This window comes from Cebus imitator, unplaced genomic scaffold (assembly GCF_001604975.1).
Source record: "Cebus imitator isolate Cc_AM_T3 unplaced genomic scaffold, Cebus_imitator-1.0 Scaffold364, whole genome shotgun sequence".
In the NCBI taxonomy this organism is placed as follows: Eukaryota; Metazoa; Chordata; class Mammalia; order Primates; family Cebidae; genus Cebus; species Cebus imitator.
The window spans coordinates 433,452-450,529 of NW_016107679.1; the positions used below are offsets into that span (position 1 = coordinate 433,452).

The window sequence follows — 17,078 nt, forward strand, 5'->3', positions numbered from 1 at the left end:
CAAGATCCAGCTTGGTCAGGAGCTCCTTACCCAGGCAGGCTGAAGGTATTGAGAGGCAGACACCCAGATAGCCAACAGAATTGCTCTGTCTGGGGACCAACTTTCCAGGACTGAAGTCCCCCAGCAGAAATTCATTCATGCATTTATTTCCTCTTTGACAGGTGATTCTTATTAATTCACAGATGTTCTACATATAGTCTTATTAATACACAGGTGTTCTACATATACACATAACTCAGGAATACACCAAGTAGGCAGCTGTTACTTGCCCACCACCAATCACAAACTAGAAGGTATCCTTCACAAAGGAGCCATGGAGGCAGGGTAAACTTAATGTTTTTCAACAGTTCTCTCTACCACTTTTCAGCTGTATGACTTCTTTCAAGTTATTTAATACCACCAAAAACTTTCCTAATCTGTAGAGTAGCATAACAATAGTAATCATTTCATAAGATTAAATGAGATCGTTCATATTCAGTGTTCAGGTAAGCACATAGCTTATGGGATAATTAATAAAGGACAACTGCCCTTACCAGTAATTATTTTTTCACCAAGTTTTTACTTCATTTCTAAGCTTTTTAAGTAATTTTAAATGTATTTATATTTTTCTGCTTGATAATTTGCTGCTTTGTCAGAGTCTAACTTCAAACTGCTACCTGAAATGAAGTAAATCTCTTACTTGAAAATAGTTCTGTTGTATATTTGTGTGCTAGACTATTTTTCTAGTTGGATTACTTAGTCTAGTAAGTTTCTTGTTTTTTCTGCAGAACACATTTGTACAAAGGGAATAAAAATAACTTCTTTAATTCTTAGGAGGATTAAATAAATTCACATTCTTAAAACCTGAAAAATAGTGGTTATATAAGGATTTGAGGAAAGTAAAGTTTGGTTTTGACAGTGGTATCTTCATTGTCATCTGTGACATTATAAACACTTGTGTAGTTTGAGACACTGTTCTAAGCACTTTTTAATACTCAATCCCTGTAAGCAACCCTATGTGGCAGTTAGGTATAATTATTATACAAACTGCTGCACAGAGAGGCAAAGTAACTCACTCATAGTCACATGATCTGGAGTGGTTTTTAATAGTCCTGAAGAATAGAGGCAGTGTAATTACTAAGGTCAGTGGTTAATCTTCCTCTTCTCACTCATTTATAGAAATACGATTGTCTCTTGTTTCTCTTCTCTAAATCTTGTTAATTCATCATAAGAGTTTTTCTAGAGTATCTTAACTTCCCTGTATTATGTGACAGCATCTTAACCTCAGACTGCATATCCTTTTACACTGCATATCTTTTTCCACAGGTCAGATGCCTCATGATCTGTCCTAGTTTCCACCTAGCGTTGTTTCTAGCATCCTTCCTATAGATGTTGGGAGTCAGTCTTTAACAATGGTGGCAGTTTTATTAAGTGACTCCTTATACCTCAAAGATCATTTACTCTTTGATGAATGAATTTTCCATTTTAGAAGTCTTAGATTCCATTTTATATTAAAATATACTTCATATTAGTTACACAGACCGGTGGGCCAGACTAATTGAAGGTTGTCTGGACATTTTATTTTATGGTTTGGAAATTTTAGTGACATTAATGAAGGAAACTGCCAGGGATAAATCAGAATTTGTGTTTAGCTTTAAAACGTGTTCATATGCTTATGTTTAAATAGAAGTTTAATAGATCTTTAAATTGCACATCATATTTAATTTCGTCATAATGAAAATAATTTAAACAAATATGTTATAATGTATACTTTTTGAGAGCAGACGTTTTTCCCCCTTCTTCCTATCTTTCCACTGCTACTATTACCCTCTTTTTCTGTTAGAGACTAGCACTATTGAGGTTGAGTTTCTTTAAAAAAAAAAGTTTTTGTGCTAAAATTCAGTACATTTAATTATATAGTAAAGATATCAATCTTATCTTTTTCACTGAAGAAAAAAAATCACTCCAAAATATAATCATATCTCCTCTTCTTCCCCCTCCACCCTCCCAACATATTTCATCAGATGGTGATGCTTCTTACCAGGTCACTGTTAATGAATTAGTGCCAGCTGGAAAGGAAGAGAAGAGCTACCTGAAGTTAGCAATTTTTAACTTCAGCACAACTTGTCCCTTCTAAAATCCAGCTTCTTTGCAGAAGAAACCTACAGTAAGGGACAGAACCATCTACATCATATCATATTTAGAGGTGAAAAGAGATCTGAATTAGTTACAGACTCATGAAAGTTTCCCTCAACACATGTTTATTTCTTTTTGTTATGTTCTGAGTGTTCGTTTTCTAGAGAGGAAACTTCAGCCACTTTTCCCTTTCATTTCTAATAATATACCTTGTTCTACATTCAGTTGATAAACTTGACAATATGTTAGTGGTCTTAATGTTTATGTTCTGCTTGAGCCTCTGAAAACGTCCCATGTCTAGTTTTATTTCAGTGTGTTTATATTCTGTAAATGTACATTGGTAAACTTTCACTATTGAACTTTGTATGTTACATGCACACATTACATTATAGTTGCTTGAGCACTTGTTAATAGGAATGGTAACAATTGTACTATATAAGTTCTGGGTAGTGAAAAGTGCTTCCTTATTGGCCATACTTCCAAGGGTAGCACCTGAATCCAAAGAATGATAGGCCTGTTAAAAAATGTGCCCAATTCAGAGAACACTACACATTGTTTTTATCAGACTAAAGGCTGTCTTCATATATGCTAATGTAAACGATAAGCAGTTTTTGTTTTTTGTTTTTGGTTTGGTTCTATAAAAAGTCTGGTGAAAGGGTACTACCTCTTTCAAAAACTTCTTCTGAAAATTATTTTCATCCACCTGCCTGTCCATTTTAAAAGTATTGAATTTTGTCAGGATCTAGGCACTGTTGTAGATACTAGAGATCCAACAATGGAAAAAAACACAACAAAACAAAAAGCCCTGCTGATAGAGCTTGTTATTCTTCTGGTAGAGTGTGATAGGTAAAATACATTATGAGTTAGGTGATCCATTCTATGGAGAAAAATAACGCAGGGTAAGGGAATGAGAGTAGGGATACGACTTAAAATAGTGGTTGATGTCTTCACTGAGAAGATGACATATAAAAGGATCTCAAAGACGATGAGGTAACAAAAACATACATCCAGAGGGAGACCATTCTGGATTGGTGAGATTTAGCAGGTATGAAAGTTCATAAGAAGATATCGATATGGTGTATAAATTTTAGGCCCTATCTAATAATTTATAGTTAGAATGAATTTTTTATTATCTGTAAAGTTGAAATACAGTCTGATTTTTAGATAAGTGAATCCTGGGAAAGTCAAGAGCCTTTTTTTTTTTTCCTGTAAATGGCACCACCATTTATTTGAGTTTAGTCACTCTTCCTGCCCACTAACATCAATAGCCAGTTTATATCTAGGCCAGTATATTGTACCTTGTGTGTCATTTCTTTTCCCTCCTTATAATTCTCAATAACACTACTTCAGTTTAGGTCTTGTCACTTTTCTCCTCGATTATTATTTCTTCTTCTTTCTTCCTCTTCTTCTTCCACCTCCTCCTCCTCTTCCTCTTCTTCCTCCTCCATGTCCACCTCCGCCTCCTCCTCCACCGCCACCTGCTCCTCCTCCCCCCTCCCTCACCCAGGCTGGAGTGCAGTGGCATGATCTTGGCTGCTTGCAGCCTCTGCCTTCTGGGTTCAGCCAGTTCTCAAGTCTCAATCCTAAGTAGCTGAGACAATAGGCGTGCACTATCATGCCTGGCTAATTTTTGTATTTTTAGTAGAGACAAAGTTTTACCGTGTTGGCCAGGCTGGCCTCGAACTCCTGACCTCAAGTGATTTCCCTGCCTCTGCCTCCCAAAGTTCTGGGATTACAGGCATGAGCCACTGCACCTAGCCTATTATATCTTCCTAATTTCAAATTAATGTCTAAACCTCACTCACTCACTCCCTACCAAGCTATACATGCTTTTGTTTTGTTAAATTTTATTGCAGTTATTATCAATCATCTTTTGTACAGTTGTATGAGGTAGAAAACCTTGGATTATTTATTTCTTCCTCTCGATTATTTGTTTCTTCACTTTCCATATTTGTTCAATCATCAAATTTTATTGATTACAGTTTTCCATGGTCTCTAGAATTCATTTCACTCTATTTTACTCTCATTGGTCTTTTTAGGAGCCCTCATGTCCTCCTCCTCATCTATTAAAAAAGCTTATTCACTAACTCATTTCTCTTTCCCTCGTCTCTTTCGCCTACATAATGAAGTTTATTATTTGTATTGATAACAAATTTTTTTTCCAAAACAGTCAAAGCTCTCTGGCCTAGCATTTAGAACCTACTTCTTCATATGTCAAACACATTGAACCCACAATTCCAATTTAATGCCTGTGTTCCTTTGTTATTTGCTTTATTCGGTTTGACTCCCCCACTATCTTTTTTTAGGGAAGAAATTTATCTGACTTGGTTTTTCAAGCTCAGGTCAGACATCTCTTGTACTCTGTAAACCTTCTGTCCTCAACTCTTCTATCCTCCCTTTTACCCAGTAAATAACTGATCTGGTATGTGCATTCCCATAGTACTTTTTAACAATTTACACTACTAATTCATGAGTACCTTCTTATTAAAAAAAAAAAAAAATCAAACAATGAGAGATATATAAAGATAAAAAGTGAAAAATGCGAACTTTGCTTTTTTAGATTCTAATCTCATTTCACTCTCCAGTTGTCCTTTATCTCTTGAGTAAATAAATACCTAGGAGTAGAATTGCTGCGTCGTATCACATGTCTAGTAATTTTAGATTGGATGTTAGATATTGTATTACATTATTCATTGTCTGATTTTTGTCCTCTTCCTTTAAAGAGTATTGAAGGTTGTTTTGGGTGGCGGTTAAGCTACTTTGAGATGTTCTTGATCTTTTGAGGCTTTTTGTATGATTTTTAGGGTGGATTTAATTGTTAAGCTAGCTTAGCCCTTCTGAAGTCTCCACTGAATGCCCTGGGTCTTTAACGAGGTCTCTCCATTCTGGCTAGTCAGAACTGAAATGTCTCCTGAGTTCTTAATGAGTTAGGTAGCCAAAAATCCTAGTAGTCATGCTTTGCCTGGATTTGTGGAGTGTCATTATATATTTGCATTTTATGCAGTAAGACTCAGGGAAAACTCCTGCAGGTTTCTAGAGCTCTTTTGCTGTGTAACTCCCACATCACTGGTGCTCTGATTCACAAATAGCTGCTTCTGCTTCTCTGAACTTTAATCTTTTTCTCCTCAACTTATAAAGGCTGCCATACTATGCCTAGGTTATCTCACTCTACGTGATGGACAAAACCTTAAGAGGTTAGAAGGTGACTTCTGCCAGAAAACCTGTTTGTTTTCCTTCACTCACTGATAGTCCTGTGCTGCCTGCTGTCTCATGTCTGAATATGGTTGGTTGATGTATTTTGTCCAGTTCTCTTGTTTCTGGGCACAAGTTTGGTGCCAGTACTCTACTAGTAGAATAATAAAATGACCATCTAAGTGTCCATCAGCTAGAATTATTTTCAGTCTTTTTCCACTAGAGTATGTTAAGCACATCCACTATCATTATTATTTCATTTCATCCAGAAATACTTTTTATTATTATGAGCATTCCAGTAAACAATGATGAATGCAAATGATGAAATATGAGGCCTGGAGTTTGGGGAAAATAAATCATCCTGAGCCTTTCCAGAATTATGGTTGGAGAACTAAACCCTCTTAGTCCCAGAATTTACAGAGGGCTGCCAAAACTTTCTAGATTAAACCTTGCACATTTAAGAATCATCTCAAATGGCATTCTTCCTTGTTTATTGTGTGCCTACTATCATCTCTAAAACACTTGCTATACACTGGTAGTAAATATACTGATGAATAATTGTTTAAAGCTAATGACAATATGAAATAACAGATTACCAAGTGAATATCTTGAAAAGTCATAATAGTATTTCAGGGTAAAGTGATTAGTTTTCAAGGGAAGTTTTGTAGATGACACTTGAGTTCTATACTTGGGAGAAAAGTCTGGACTTAGGTAAGTTACGTTGCAAGGAAAAACACGATAATGAATTGCGTTCTTGAAGTTTCTGTTCCCCCATGCCCCAAATCCATCAGGTTATTTGCCACATTATTATTTTCTTTAGTTGGCACATATCTCCTGCACAAAAGAATTTGCTCAAATAAATGGCTGTTGAATTTAATTTTGAGTCAGTTTTCGATATCACCTTATCTAGCCCTCCAAAGCATATATGATATGCTTTAAAAGCAGTCTTCTTTCTTCAGTGACTTTTGTGTAGTTTTTATGCTACACTTGTGGGTATTGTGGTTTGATTTTTGGTTTTTACCAATTTGATGAGAAATTACTCCCCCCTCAGTGTTCTAGGAAGTTTGACTAGAAGTTGACCCATTCCATTGAAACATTTCTTTTTTTTTTTCTCGTGGCTCTTTCAGGGCCACTCATTAGCATGAATGCCTTATCATTCGTTAGAATAGAAAACTGGGAAGCTTTACTTTTAATTGCAAAAGTTAATGTATGCAAAATACATTAATAAAACAAAACTCTCAAACTGGCTTAGTTTCATTTTTCCTACTTTCTTGTGATATTTTTCTTAAGACTTGCTATTACTACCTCAAGTAAATATGCAGAAGTTTAGAGATGTGGAAAAACATATGGCAGTTGGAATCAGAGAGGCTCAGTTTCCAGATCAGATTCTACTTTTTCCCAAGGCTTTGGAAAAGCCACTTTCTAAAGTTCTTTTCTGTGCTGTGTGTCTATAAAATGAGAAAAATGAATTATTTGATTCTTAATAAGTTACAACTGTTGTCTAGGTTGCCTTTTGAATTATGTAAATATAATCTGCCTCCATTGTATATTTAAGACAATTTATATGTGTTTAGAAAAGAAGAGAATTCTAATTCATTAAGCGTGAGGTTTTAGAGTGAACTAGAATTTGAAGAATGACAAAACTTTATTGGAGGTTACCAAAAAAATACAGGTGTACTTGTTCAAAAGCAAGTCTCAAATTGAGTCATGTATCAAATGTAAGCAATAACAGACTTGACCCCTCTGGGGAACTTTGGTGAAGTATTTATTTATACAATACTTGAAAATGCCAAGTGTTTACAAAGATAGCTTCTTTAATATAGTGAGAAACTCATTACAGCGTATCCTGTAGTGTCATAACATTGATGAGGGAAAAGAATTGATCCCTTGCCAGGGCTACTGTCAGTGTGGAATTTTCGTATTCTCCCTATGTCTGTGTAGTTCTGTGCTTTCCTCCCGCATCCCAGAGATGTGCACTTTTAGGTGAATTGGCGTGTCTGCATGGCCCCAGTCTGAGTCAGTGTGGGGTATGTATGTGAATGTACCCTGCAATGGAATGACAGCTGGTCCAAGGTGGGCTCCAGCTTTGGCCCCGAGCTGCTGGGATGGGCCCTGGCCGTCTGCAGTTCTAAACTGGAATTAGTGGGTAAATAATTATCCTACTTGTTTTTATTGATCTTTCTTAATTGTATGTATAGCTTACATTTATTTCAATATCTGTTTTGTTGGTTTTTTGTTTTTTTTGTTGTTGTTTTTGTTTGTTTTTTTCAAAAATCTGTTTGCACATTGCATGGGTAAATAAAATATAAAAGTAACATTTTATAAAACTTTCTAGAGACAAATTTCACACAAATGGTAAGGGGAACCTAGTATCTCTAGATTTCTTCTGTTTTGCAAATTAGGTTTTAATAAATCCTGTATAAGTCAGTTTTTGTAAATAAAGTATAATTGTTGGATTTTTCACATTTTGGATTTTGGCAATAATCTGAGATTTACAACACTTCCTGATGTCTGTTAACTTTGATTCTGAAACTAAATTATTGGATTTCATATACAGTATTAAAATTAGTGACCATTTACCATGATTAAACTTTAAAGCATATCTGAAAGTATCTATCTGTAAATAAGACAAATTGTGTGCAGAATTAGCTTTATATAGGCAGTGGTGTGTAAACCTCTTGGCTTTAAGAACCATGACAACTTAGAATGCATTGAGAAAACTATCACACGATTGATCCAAAACTGAGTTAAGAAAAACATGAGGTTATTTTTCAAGATATTTAGAGAAATGCTAACTTCTTCACTATTTCCTTTATTCATTAGCTGTTTTATTTGAGGAAGAACTACCAAGCGGAGGGAAATATTAGGGCATATTTCCCTAATGTTATCACAAGAAAGTAATAAATTTTTATTTTAGTTAAAATTTAGAATTTTATATCTATTGAACAATCATTCCTACTTTTTTTTTTTCCTTTTACTGGTTTCTTGTCTCTCAGGGTCACAGTTCGCATGGGCTTGCCCCACTCCATCCCCCACCACTCCACCAAGTTTCCTTTATTGAAATGTTCCTTCTTTCACAAATTCTGCCATAGGTTGTGGGGAAACCACCTGATTAAACTAACTAATACTGAGCTGGGAAGACTGACAAGTCTTTAGCTAGTTCTATAAATTTTGTTAGTTGGTTTTTTGTTAGCCCCAGTTAATCTCAAATAGATAGAAATCTAGAACACTACTGAGGAGATTATAATGGGATTAATTCCCTTTGCCTATCCCATAATGTATTCAGCTGTTTCATTTTTTTTGTGTGCATTTGTGATTTTGTATGTTTTTGTGTTTTCAGAGTCAAAAATCTGAATATTTATTTAGAGTTTACTTTGGCTAAAGAGTAATTTATTAAAGCTTTAAAACAATAACTGTAGCTCAAACTTTTACATTCTATCTACAATCTTATAAATCTGTTTGTAAATCTAGCAAATTTTAACACTTTTAGAGGGGAAATCTTACAAATTAATTATCTTATGTATATTAAGGTGTATTTATAAATATACCTTATAAATATATAATAAATTGTAAATTTTGTTTCTTCTCAAAGTACTTGAATTGTCTAACAAGCTGTGCACCTTTTCATGTACAGGTATTTTTGCCAAAACATGATATGTGCATTGTGTAAACACCTTCATTCTGCACAATTGCACACTAAAGGCAAAGCTTATGGAAAAATGGTTGAAACAGATTACTTAAACTTCCTATAACTTTGAACTACAGGAGTTACGAATAATCTTAATAAAAGTTAGAAGATAATTAAATTTATTCTTTGCCATGTAGTTTCACAAAGACAACTGTGAGTTATAATTTTTTTTTCAAATAAGTATAATTTCCTACGCTTCCCTACTCTTCACATTCTTTGTCCCAGTTAGCTTACCTAACTTTTAGTTCAGATTCCTCTCAGAATCATACGGTCAAAGTCTGGTGTTTAATTTCCTTTCATGTTTCTTCTCAAAATTTATCAAAACTACTACTGTGACTTAAATAGGCTGGCTTCTATTTCATTAGTGCAAGTCAGTAATAACTTGTTATACCCTATCTGTGGTATAACTTTGTTATAGTTGGTTCATCTGTTCGAGACCTCTAGAAAAGTTTTGAATGATTTTATTCTTTTCATGAGTGGATATGTACATAGCACTCCTGGTGGAGTTATTTATCTTTTTTATCAGCATCTATATTTAATCCTTTGGAATATATTCATTTAAATGCAAAGTATAGTTTAGAAATAAATGTTCAAGCTGGGTGAGGTGGCTCATGCCTGTAATCCCACACTTTGGGAGGCCAAGGTGGGCAGATCACTTGAGGTCAGGAATTCAAGACCAGCCTGGCCAACGTGGCAGAAACCTATCTCTACTAAAAATACAAAAATTAGCTAGTGTGGTGGTAGGTGCCTGTAATTCCAGCTACTTGGGAGGCTGAAGCAAATTACTTGAACTGGGAGGTGGAGGTTGCAGTAAGCCAAGATCATACCACTGCACTCCAGCCTGGGTGACAGAGCAAGACTCCATCTCAAAAAGATAAAAAGAAATGTTCAGTTACATTTTCTCTTGAAAATTTAGGTTTTTGTTTAACATGCACCTTCCTTGCCTCGTATAGTGTTACACACTTTTAAACAACCAGATCTCACGATAACTTACTATCACAAGAACAGCACCATCAGGGGAAATCGCCCCCATGATCCAGTCGCCTCCCACAGGCCACAGACCCAAACCATGTAATTCCACCCTTGTCCCCTCCCAAATCTCACGTCCTTCTCACATTTCAAAATACAATCATGCCTTCACAAAAGTCCCCCAAAGTCTGAACTCATTCCAGCATTTACTCAAAAGTCCAAAGTCTCATCTGAGAAAAAACTAGTGGCTTCCACCTATGAGCCTGTAAAATCAAAAAACAAGTTAATTACTTTCAAGATACAAAGGGAGTATATACACGGGAGTAACTACTCCCATTCTAAAAGGGAGAAATCCGCCAAAAGAAAGGGGCTGTAAGCCCCGTGCAGATCCTAAACTCAATAGGAGAGTCATTAAATCTTACAGCTCCAAAATAATCGGCCTTTGACTCCATGTCTCACGTAGCACAAAGTACACTTACAGTGTTTTGTACAACTATGACAATTATCTAGTTCCAGAACTTTTACATCACTCCAAGGAGAAACCATGGATTGAGTAAGCAGTCATTCCCTGTTCTTTACCGCACTCAGCCCCTAGAACCACACATTTGTTTCCTGTCTCTGTCTCTATGGATTTGCCTATTCTGGAAACATTGTACAAAGGAAGAATACAGTGTGTACTTTTTGTGTCTTCTTTAGCGTAATGTTTTCAAGGTTAATTCATGTTTTAGCATGTATCAGTACTTCATTTCTTTTATGGCTGAATAATATTTTGATATATGGATTTGCCACATTGTATTTATCCATTAATCAGGTGCTGGACATTGAGGTTGTTTTTCCTTTTTGGCTATTGTGAATAGTCCTGCTATGACTAGGAATGTTCATAGCAATTGTTCATGTACAATTTGTATTTGAACACCTGTTGTCAGTTCTTTTGGGGTATATACCTGGAAGTAGAATTGCTAGCTTACATGGTAATTCTCTATTTAGCTTTTTGAGAAACTGCTAAACTGTCTTCCCACAAGCCATATATGAGGATTCTGGTTTCACCACATCCTCGTCAACATTTGTTTATTTTCTGTTTTTTATTATATTAGGGTCATTTTAATGAATGTGAAATAGTATCTCATTATGATTTTTATTTGTATTTCCCTAATGATTAATGACATTGAACATACTCTTTGGCCATTTGTGTATCTTCTCTAGATAAGTACCTATTCAAGTCTTCTTCCCACTTTTCTTCCTTTTTTTTTTTTTTTTTTCCCGAGATGGAGTCTCTTTTGCCAGACTGGAGTGCCCTGGCACGATCTCAGCTCACTGCAACCTCCGACTCCTTAATTCAAGCGATTCTTCTGCCTCAGCCTCCCAGGTAGCTGGGATTACAGGCATATGCCACCACGCCCAGCTAATTTTTGTAATTTTAGTAGAGATGAGGTTTTACTGTGTTGGCCAGGATGATCTCGACCTCCTGATTTTGTGATCCATTGGCCTTGGCCTCCCAAAGTGCTGGGATTACAGGCGTAAGCCACCCACGCCTGGCCCTTTTTTTAAAGAAAGATTCTTGTTCTGTTATCCAGGCAGTGGCACAGTCATAGCTCACTGCATCCTTGATTTCCTGGACTCAAGCAGTCCTCCCACCTCAGCCTCCAGAATAATTGAGACTAGCAGGCATTTACCACCACACCTGGCTAATTTTTTGTGAAGATGGGATCTCACTAGTCTCAAACTCCTGGGCTCAAGGAGTCCTTCTGTCTTGGCCCCAAAGTGCTGGAATTACAAGCATGAACCACCATGCCCCACCTCTCCCTTCTTTTTATTTGGGTTGCTTATCTTTGTCTGACTTGTAAGACTTCTTTATATTTTCTCGATACTAGATTCTTTTAAGATACATGATTTTCATTTTTTTTCTCATTCTCTGGGTTTTTCACTTTCTTGGTAATACATTTTGCACAAAAAAATTATAATTTTGATGAAGTCCAATTTATATATATTTTTTGTTCCTCATACTTTGGGGGCTTATATTTAAAAAACAATTGCCACATGCAAGACCATGACAATTTACCCCTATATTTTCTTGCATTTTTAAAGAATAGTTTTAGCTCTTATATTTAGTTTTGATTCATTTTGAATTATTTTTTGTTTATGGTACGAGCTAAGGATCCAACTTAGTTCTTTTGTAAATGACTATTCAGTTGTCCCAGTAACATTTGTTAAAGAGATGTTCTTTCCCCTGTTGGGTGCACTTGGCACCCTTGCCAATAATCAATTGACCATAGATGTATAGGTTTATTATTGGACTCTCAATTCTGTCCCATTGATCTTTATGTCTGCCCTTATATCATTACCACGCTGTGTTGGTTACTGTTGCTTTGCAGTAAGTTTTGTGATTCGGAAATGTGAGTTCTCCAACTTAGTTCTCTTCAAGATTACTTTGGCTCTTCAGGATTCCTTACCTTTCAATATTAATTTGAGGATCAGCTTTCCCATTGCTGTTTTAAAAAAAATTGGGATTTTGGTAGAAATTGCATTTAATCTATAGCTAATACTGGGGAAGTATTAACATCTTAACAATATTAAATATTCCATTCATGAACATAGTATGCCTTTCCAACTTCTCAGTTCTCCCCTAATTTATTTACACATACAACTCTTAAACATATAACTCTTACGCATCCTTGGGCCAATGTATTCCCAAATATTTTACTCTTTTTGATGCTATTGTAAATGGAGTTGTTTTCTGAAATTTTTATGGCTAGTGTAGAGAAATACATTTGCTTTCTGTGTTGATCATGTACTATAACTTTGATGAATTCATTTATTAGCTCTAATAACTCTTGTGTGGGTTCTTTAGAATTTTCTGTGTATACTATACTATCATGACATCTTTGAATAGAGAGTGTCCCATTTCTTCCATTTGTTTTGGATGACTTTTACTTCTTTTTCTTACCTGATTGCTGTTTAGAATGTCCAGTATGATGTTGCATGGCAGTAGTGAGAGCAGCATTCTTGTATCAAGACTGATCATAGAAAACTTTCAGTCTTTTACCACTGAATAAGATGTTAGTTGTGTGCTTTTTCCTGTATGTCCTTTATCATTTTGAAAAAGTTTTTCCTTTCCTAGTTTGTTGAGTGTTTTTATCTTAAAAGAGTATTAGTATTTTTCACGTGCATTTTCTGCATGAATTGAAATCATTCTGGGATTTTCCCCCTTCATTCTGTTAATGTGATTATATTATATCACATTGATTTTCATGTGTTGAACCACGGTTGTATTCTTGAGCTAAAGTCCACTTGGTCATGATGGATAATCCTTTTAATATGTTACTCGATCTAGTTTGTTATTATTTTGTTGAGTATTTTTGCATCTATATTTTTAAGGTATATTGAGCCATGGTTTCCTTTTCTTTCAGTGTCTGTGTCTTTGACTTTGGTATCAGGATAATGCTAACCTTATAAAATGAATTAGAAGGCCAGACGTGGTGGCTCACACCTGTAATCCCAGCACTTTGGGAGGCCGAGGTGAGCAGATCACCTGAGGTCAGGAGATCAAGACCATCATTGCTGACATGGCTAAACCCCATCTCTACTAAAACTACAAAAATTAGCTGGGCATGGTGGTGTGTGCCTGTAATCCCAGCTACTCAGGAGGCTGAGGCAGGAGAATCACTTGAACCAGGGAGTTGGAGGTTGCAGTGAGCTGAGATTGTGCCACTGCCCTCCAGCCTGGTGATAGTGAGACTTCATCTCAGAAAATGAGAATGGATTAGAAAGTGTTCCCTCCTCGTACCTATTTTTTTTTTTAATAACACACTTGAGAAGGATGGATGTTCATTCTTAATATTCTTAAATATTGTGTAAGTCACTAATTAAGCCATCTGGTTTTGGGTTCTTCTTTATTGGGAGGCTTTTGATAACTGACTCAGTTGTATAACTTGTTATAGGTCTATTTATACGTTTTATTTCCTTTTGAGTAAATTGGGAAATTTGTGATTTAAATGAACAAATTCTAGGAATTTGTTCATTTAACATAGGTTATCTAACTTGTTAGCATTCAGTTGTTTACATTATTCTCTTATAAGCCATACTATTTTTTTGTATGATCAGTAGTAATATTTCCACTTTCATTTCAGACTTTTAGAGTCTTCTCTCTTTTTCCGTAGGTTTTTCAATTATATTGATGTTTTTAAACAACCAACTGTTGCTTTAATTGATTTTCCTCTATTGTTTTTCTATTCTCAATTTCATGTATAGCCACTCTAATTTTTATTATATCTTTCCTTCTGCCAGCTCTTTCACTAGTTCCATAAGGTATAAAGTTGGGTTATTGATTTGAAATCTTTTTTTTAATGTAGGCATTTTAGGAATAAATTTCCCTCTGAGGACTTTATTCATTGTATCCTATAATGTTGCATTTTTGTTTTCATTAGTTTCAGAGTATTTCCTAATTTCCCTTTGGTTTCTTCTTTGAGTCATTGATTTAGAGTGTATTATTTTATTTTCACATATTTGTGAACTTTCTAGATTTTCTTTTAGTGATTTCTAGCTATATTCCATTTGGTTAGAGAAGATAGTTTTTTTTTTTTTTTTGAGACAGAGTCTTGCCCTGTCACCCAGGGTGGAGTGCAGTGGCATGATCTTGGCTCATTGCATCTTCCACCTCCTAGGTTCAGGTGATTGTCCTGACTCAGCCTCCTGAGTAGCTGGGACTACAGGCATGTGCCACCATGCCCGGCTAATATTTTGTTTTTTTTTTTCATAGAGATGGGGTTTCACTGCATTAGCCAGGATGGTCTTGATCTCCTGAGACCTCGTGATCTGCCCGCCTTGGCCTCCCGAAGTGCTGGGATTACAGACGTGAGCCACTGCACCTGGCCAAATGTGACTCCTTTAGTTACTTTCATGTCCTTTATATAGGCTGTTACATCAGTGAGACATGTTAGTTGGACATGAACCTCTATGGTTAAACATTAGCTAGCTTAGTCATTTAGACTTAGAAGGAATTAAGTACTCCAGATCATGGCAGTAGCAGGATAGAATGGTAATAAAGTACCACCAAACTTGTAAGAAAAGTAGTCTATAACTAAAAAATAGCAAGCGAGTTTTCTGAGCATCAAAATATTTTTCACAAAGCCAGGAACTTTGAAAGCTATTGGACTTGTTTGACTCTTTGGGCATTATTTTAATAGTATTGACAAATTAATTTATAGGACTGTACTCGACTGGAAAGGGAGAGATGATGTCAGCAGGCTAATTGCTGCCACAGGTGATAACTGACAGAGACAGATAACTGTTAAATTCCAACACAGGCACTGAAGAAGATACTGGTCTACTCCTATGCCCTGTGAAGATAAAGAATACAAAACAGCTTATAGTCCTTTGAGGGGTTGTGTGTGGCAATTCAGTTAAGTTGGCATTGACCCAGCAGTCTACTGCAGCTATTTAATGCCAGGGATTAAAAATTTTAGCTATTTTGCTATTTATTACCAAGTAATTTGTGAAATATTTCCTAATTGCACCTTTGAATTTAGCCTTAATTCTGATACATACCTAAAAATAGGAATTAAGGATAAGGTGTGGAGTAAGTAAAGATGAAGTTAAGATTTGTATCACTGGGACAGGTACTATATAGAAAGATACATTTTTTTTCCCATAGTTTCCCACCTTAGAAAGGGTCCTCAGTAATTTTAAACAAAATGCCTGTTTGTTCTCTTTAGAGTTAGTTCACTTTTATTTCAAGTGGGTTTTTTTCCCTCAGATTGTCTGCTCTTCTCCTTCCTACCCTCCTAACACAAATTACATGGTCAAACATTTATTTCCAATTGATAAGTAGATATGTCTGCTATAATAAAATTTAAGTCTGTTTTTCATTTGAGAATCTGAAGGATGAATACCTGATTTGTAAGTCTGATTTCATTTGCTTTATTTGATTGGATGTATATTAGCCACAGAGTGGAGGTAAATTCGGTATCTTAACTCTATGCTGTTTCTTTTAGAGGAAGTCCACAAATGAAAGGGACACCCCATTTTAAGGAAGAACAGTGTGCTCCAGCATTAAATTTAGAGATGAGGAAAATACTGGATTTACAAGCATCCATCATGAGGTACAGTACTTTGGTTAAATTTGACATTGTGTGATGATAGTAAGCAATGTAGTTGGTTAATCGCATGACCAACAAGAAAGTTGGTTTAATTTCTTTTAATTCAAGATAACTTCTTAGTTCTAGAAATGCTTGATTAACCCTTATAAGACATTGGAAGTTTTACAGATTATCCTTAATTACATTGTAAGTATTACAACAAAGCTCATAAACTGAATATACCAAATATAATTTTATTTTGAAATTTATATTTTTATAAAGTGTAGACTTGTTTGAGTAACAGCAGTCTGTATATCCCAAAATAATACTAATAAAAGCAGGCAGATTGAGGAAAAGAGAAAGTGCCTTTGTTTCCAAAGTTGTCTTAAATTTCTGGGAAATTTACATACACTTGGAAGAAATTAAGCTTTTTCATCCAAGTATGAATAAAGGTTTTATGACCAAGTGGCCAGAAATGCCAGAACACCAAATATCTATTTTATACCCACTGGTAGAAAAAATAAGGAATCTTACCTATAATTTGGCTTTGTTTCTTTAATTGTTGTTCCATTGTTGACGTTTTGGTTGTCACTTAGTTTAGGTTCATATCTTTTCTACTGTGTAGATATAAAAAAATTTATTTAAATAATATGCAGCTGTAAAAACATTTGAGGACATTCTTTTCTAAAATAAAACTTTCCAAATATGTTGTTGGGTGAAAAAAACAAGATGTATATGATGCTACTATTTGTTTTTGAAAGGGAGATAGTGGTATCTCTATCTTGTTTAAAAGGGAGAGCATGTATTTTTCTGGAAAAATACATAAGAAACTGAGGATGAATACTGAGTAGCTACAGGACAGGTTTGAGGAAAAAGCTTTTTATTGTGTACTCTTAATAAATATTGAATTGTGTAGATATGTCTCTTATATTCACTTATGTTGAATAATATGAATGTAATGCTAATTTTTAAAATATCCCTCTGACTCATAGTTCTAAGAAAAGATTTATTTCACCATTACTCTTGTTAATGTACTGTAC

At 35.2% G+C, this 17,078-nt stretch overlaps 1 protein-coding gene across 1 annotated transcript in view; it reads left to right on the forward strand.

The window, feature by feature from the left end:
- The window catches only part of RIC1 (RIC1 homolog, RAB6A GEF complex partner 1), a 142,819-nt gene that overhangs the window by 68,615 nt on the left and 57,126 nt on the right, over positions 1-17,078 (forward strand). Inside the window, exon 4 of the mRNA XM_037730823.1 lies at positions 15,955-16,062. Within this exon, the coding sequence (XP_037586751.1) occupies positions 15,955-16,062 (108 nt within the window). The remainder of the gene's footprint in view (positions 1-15,954; positions 16,063-17,078) is intronic.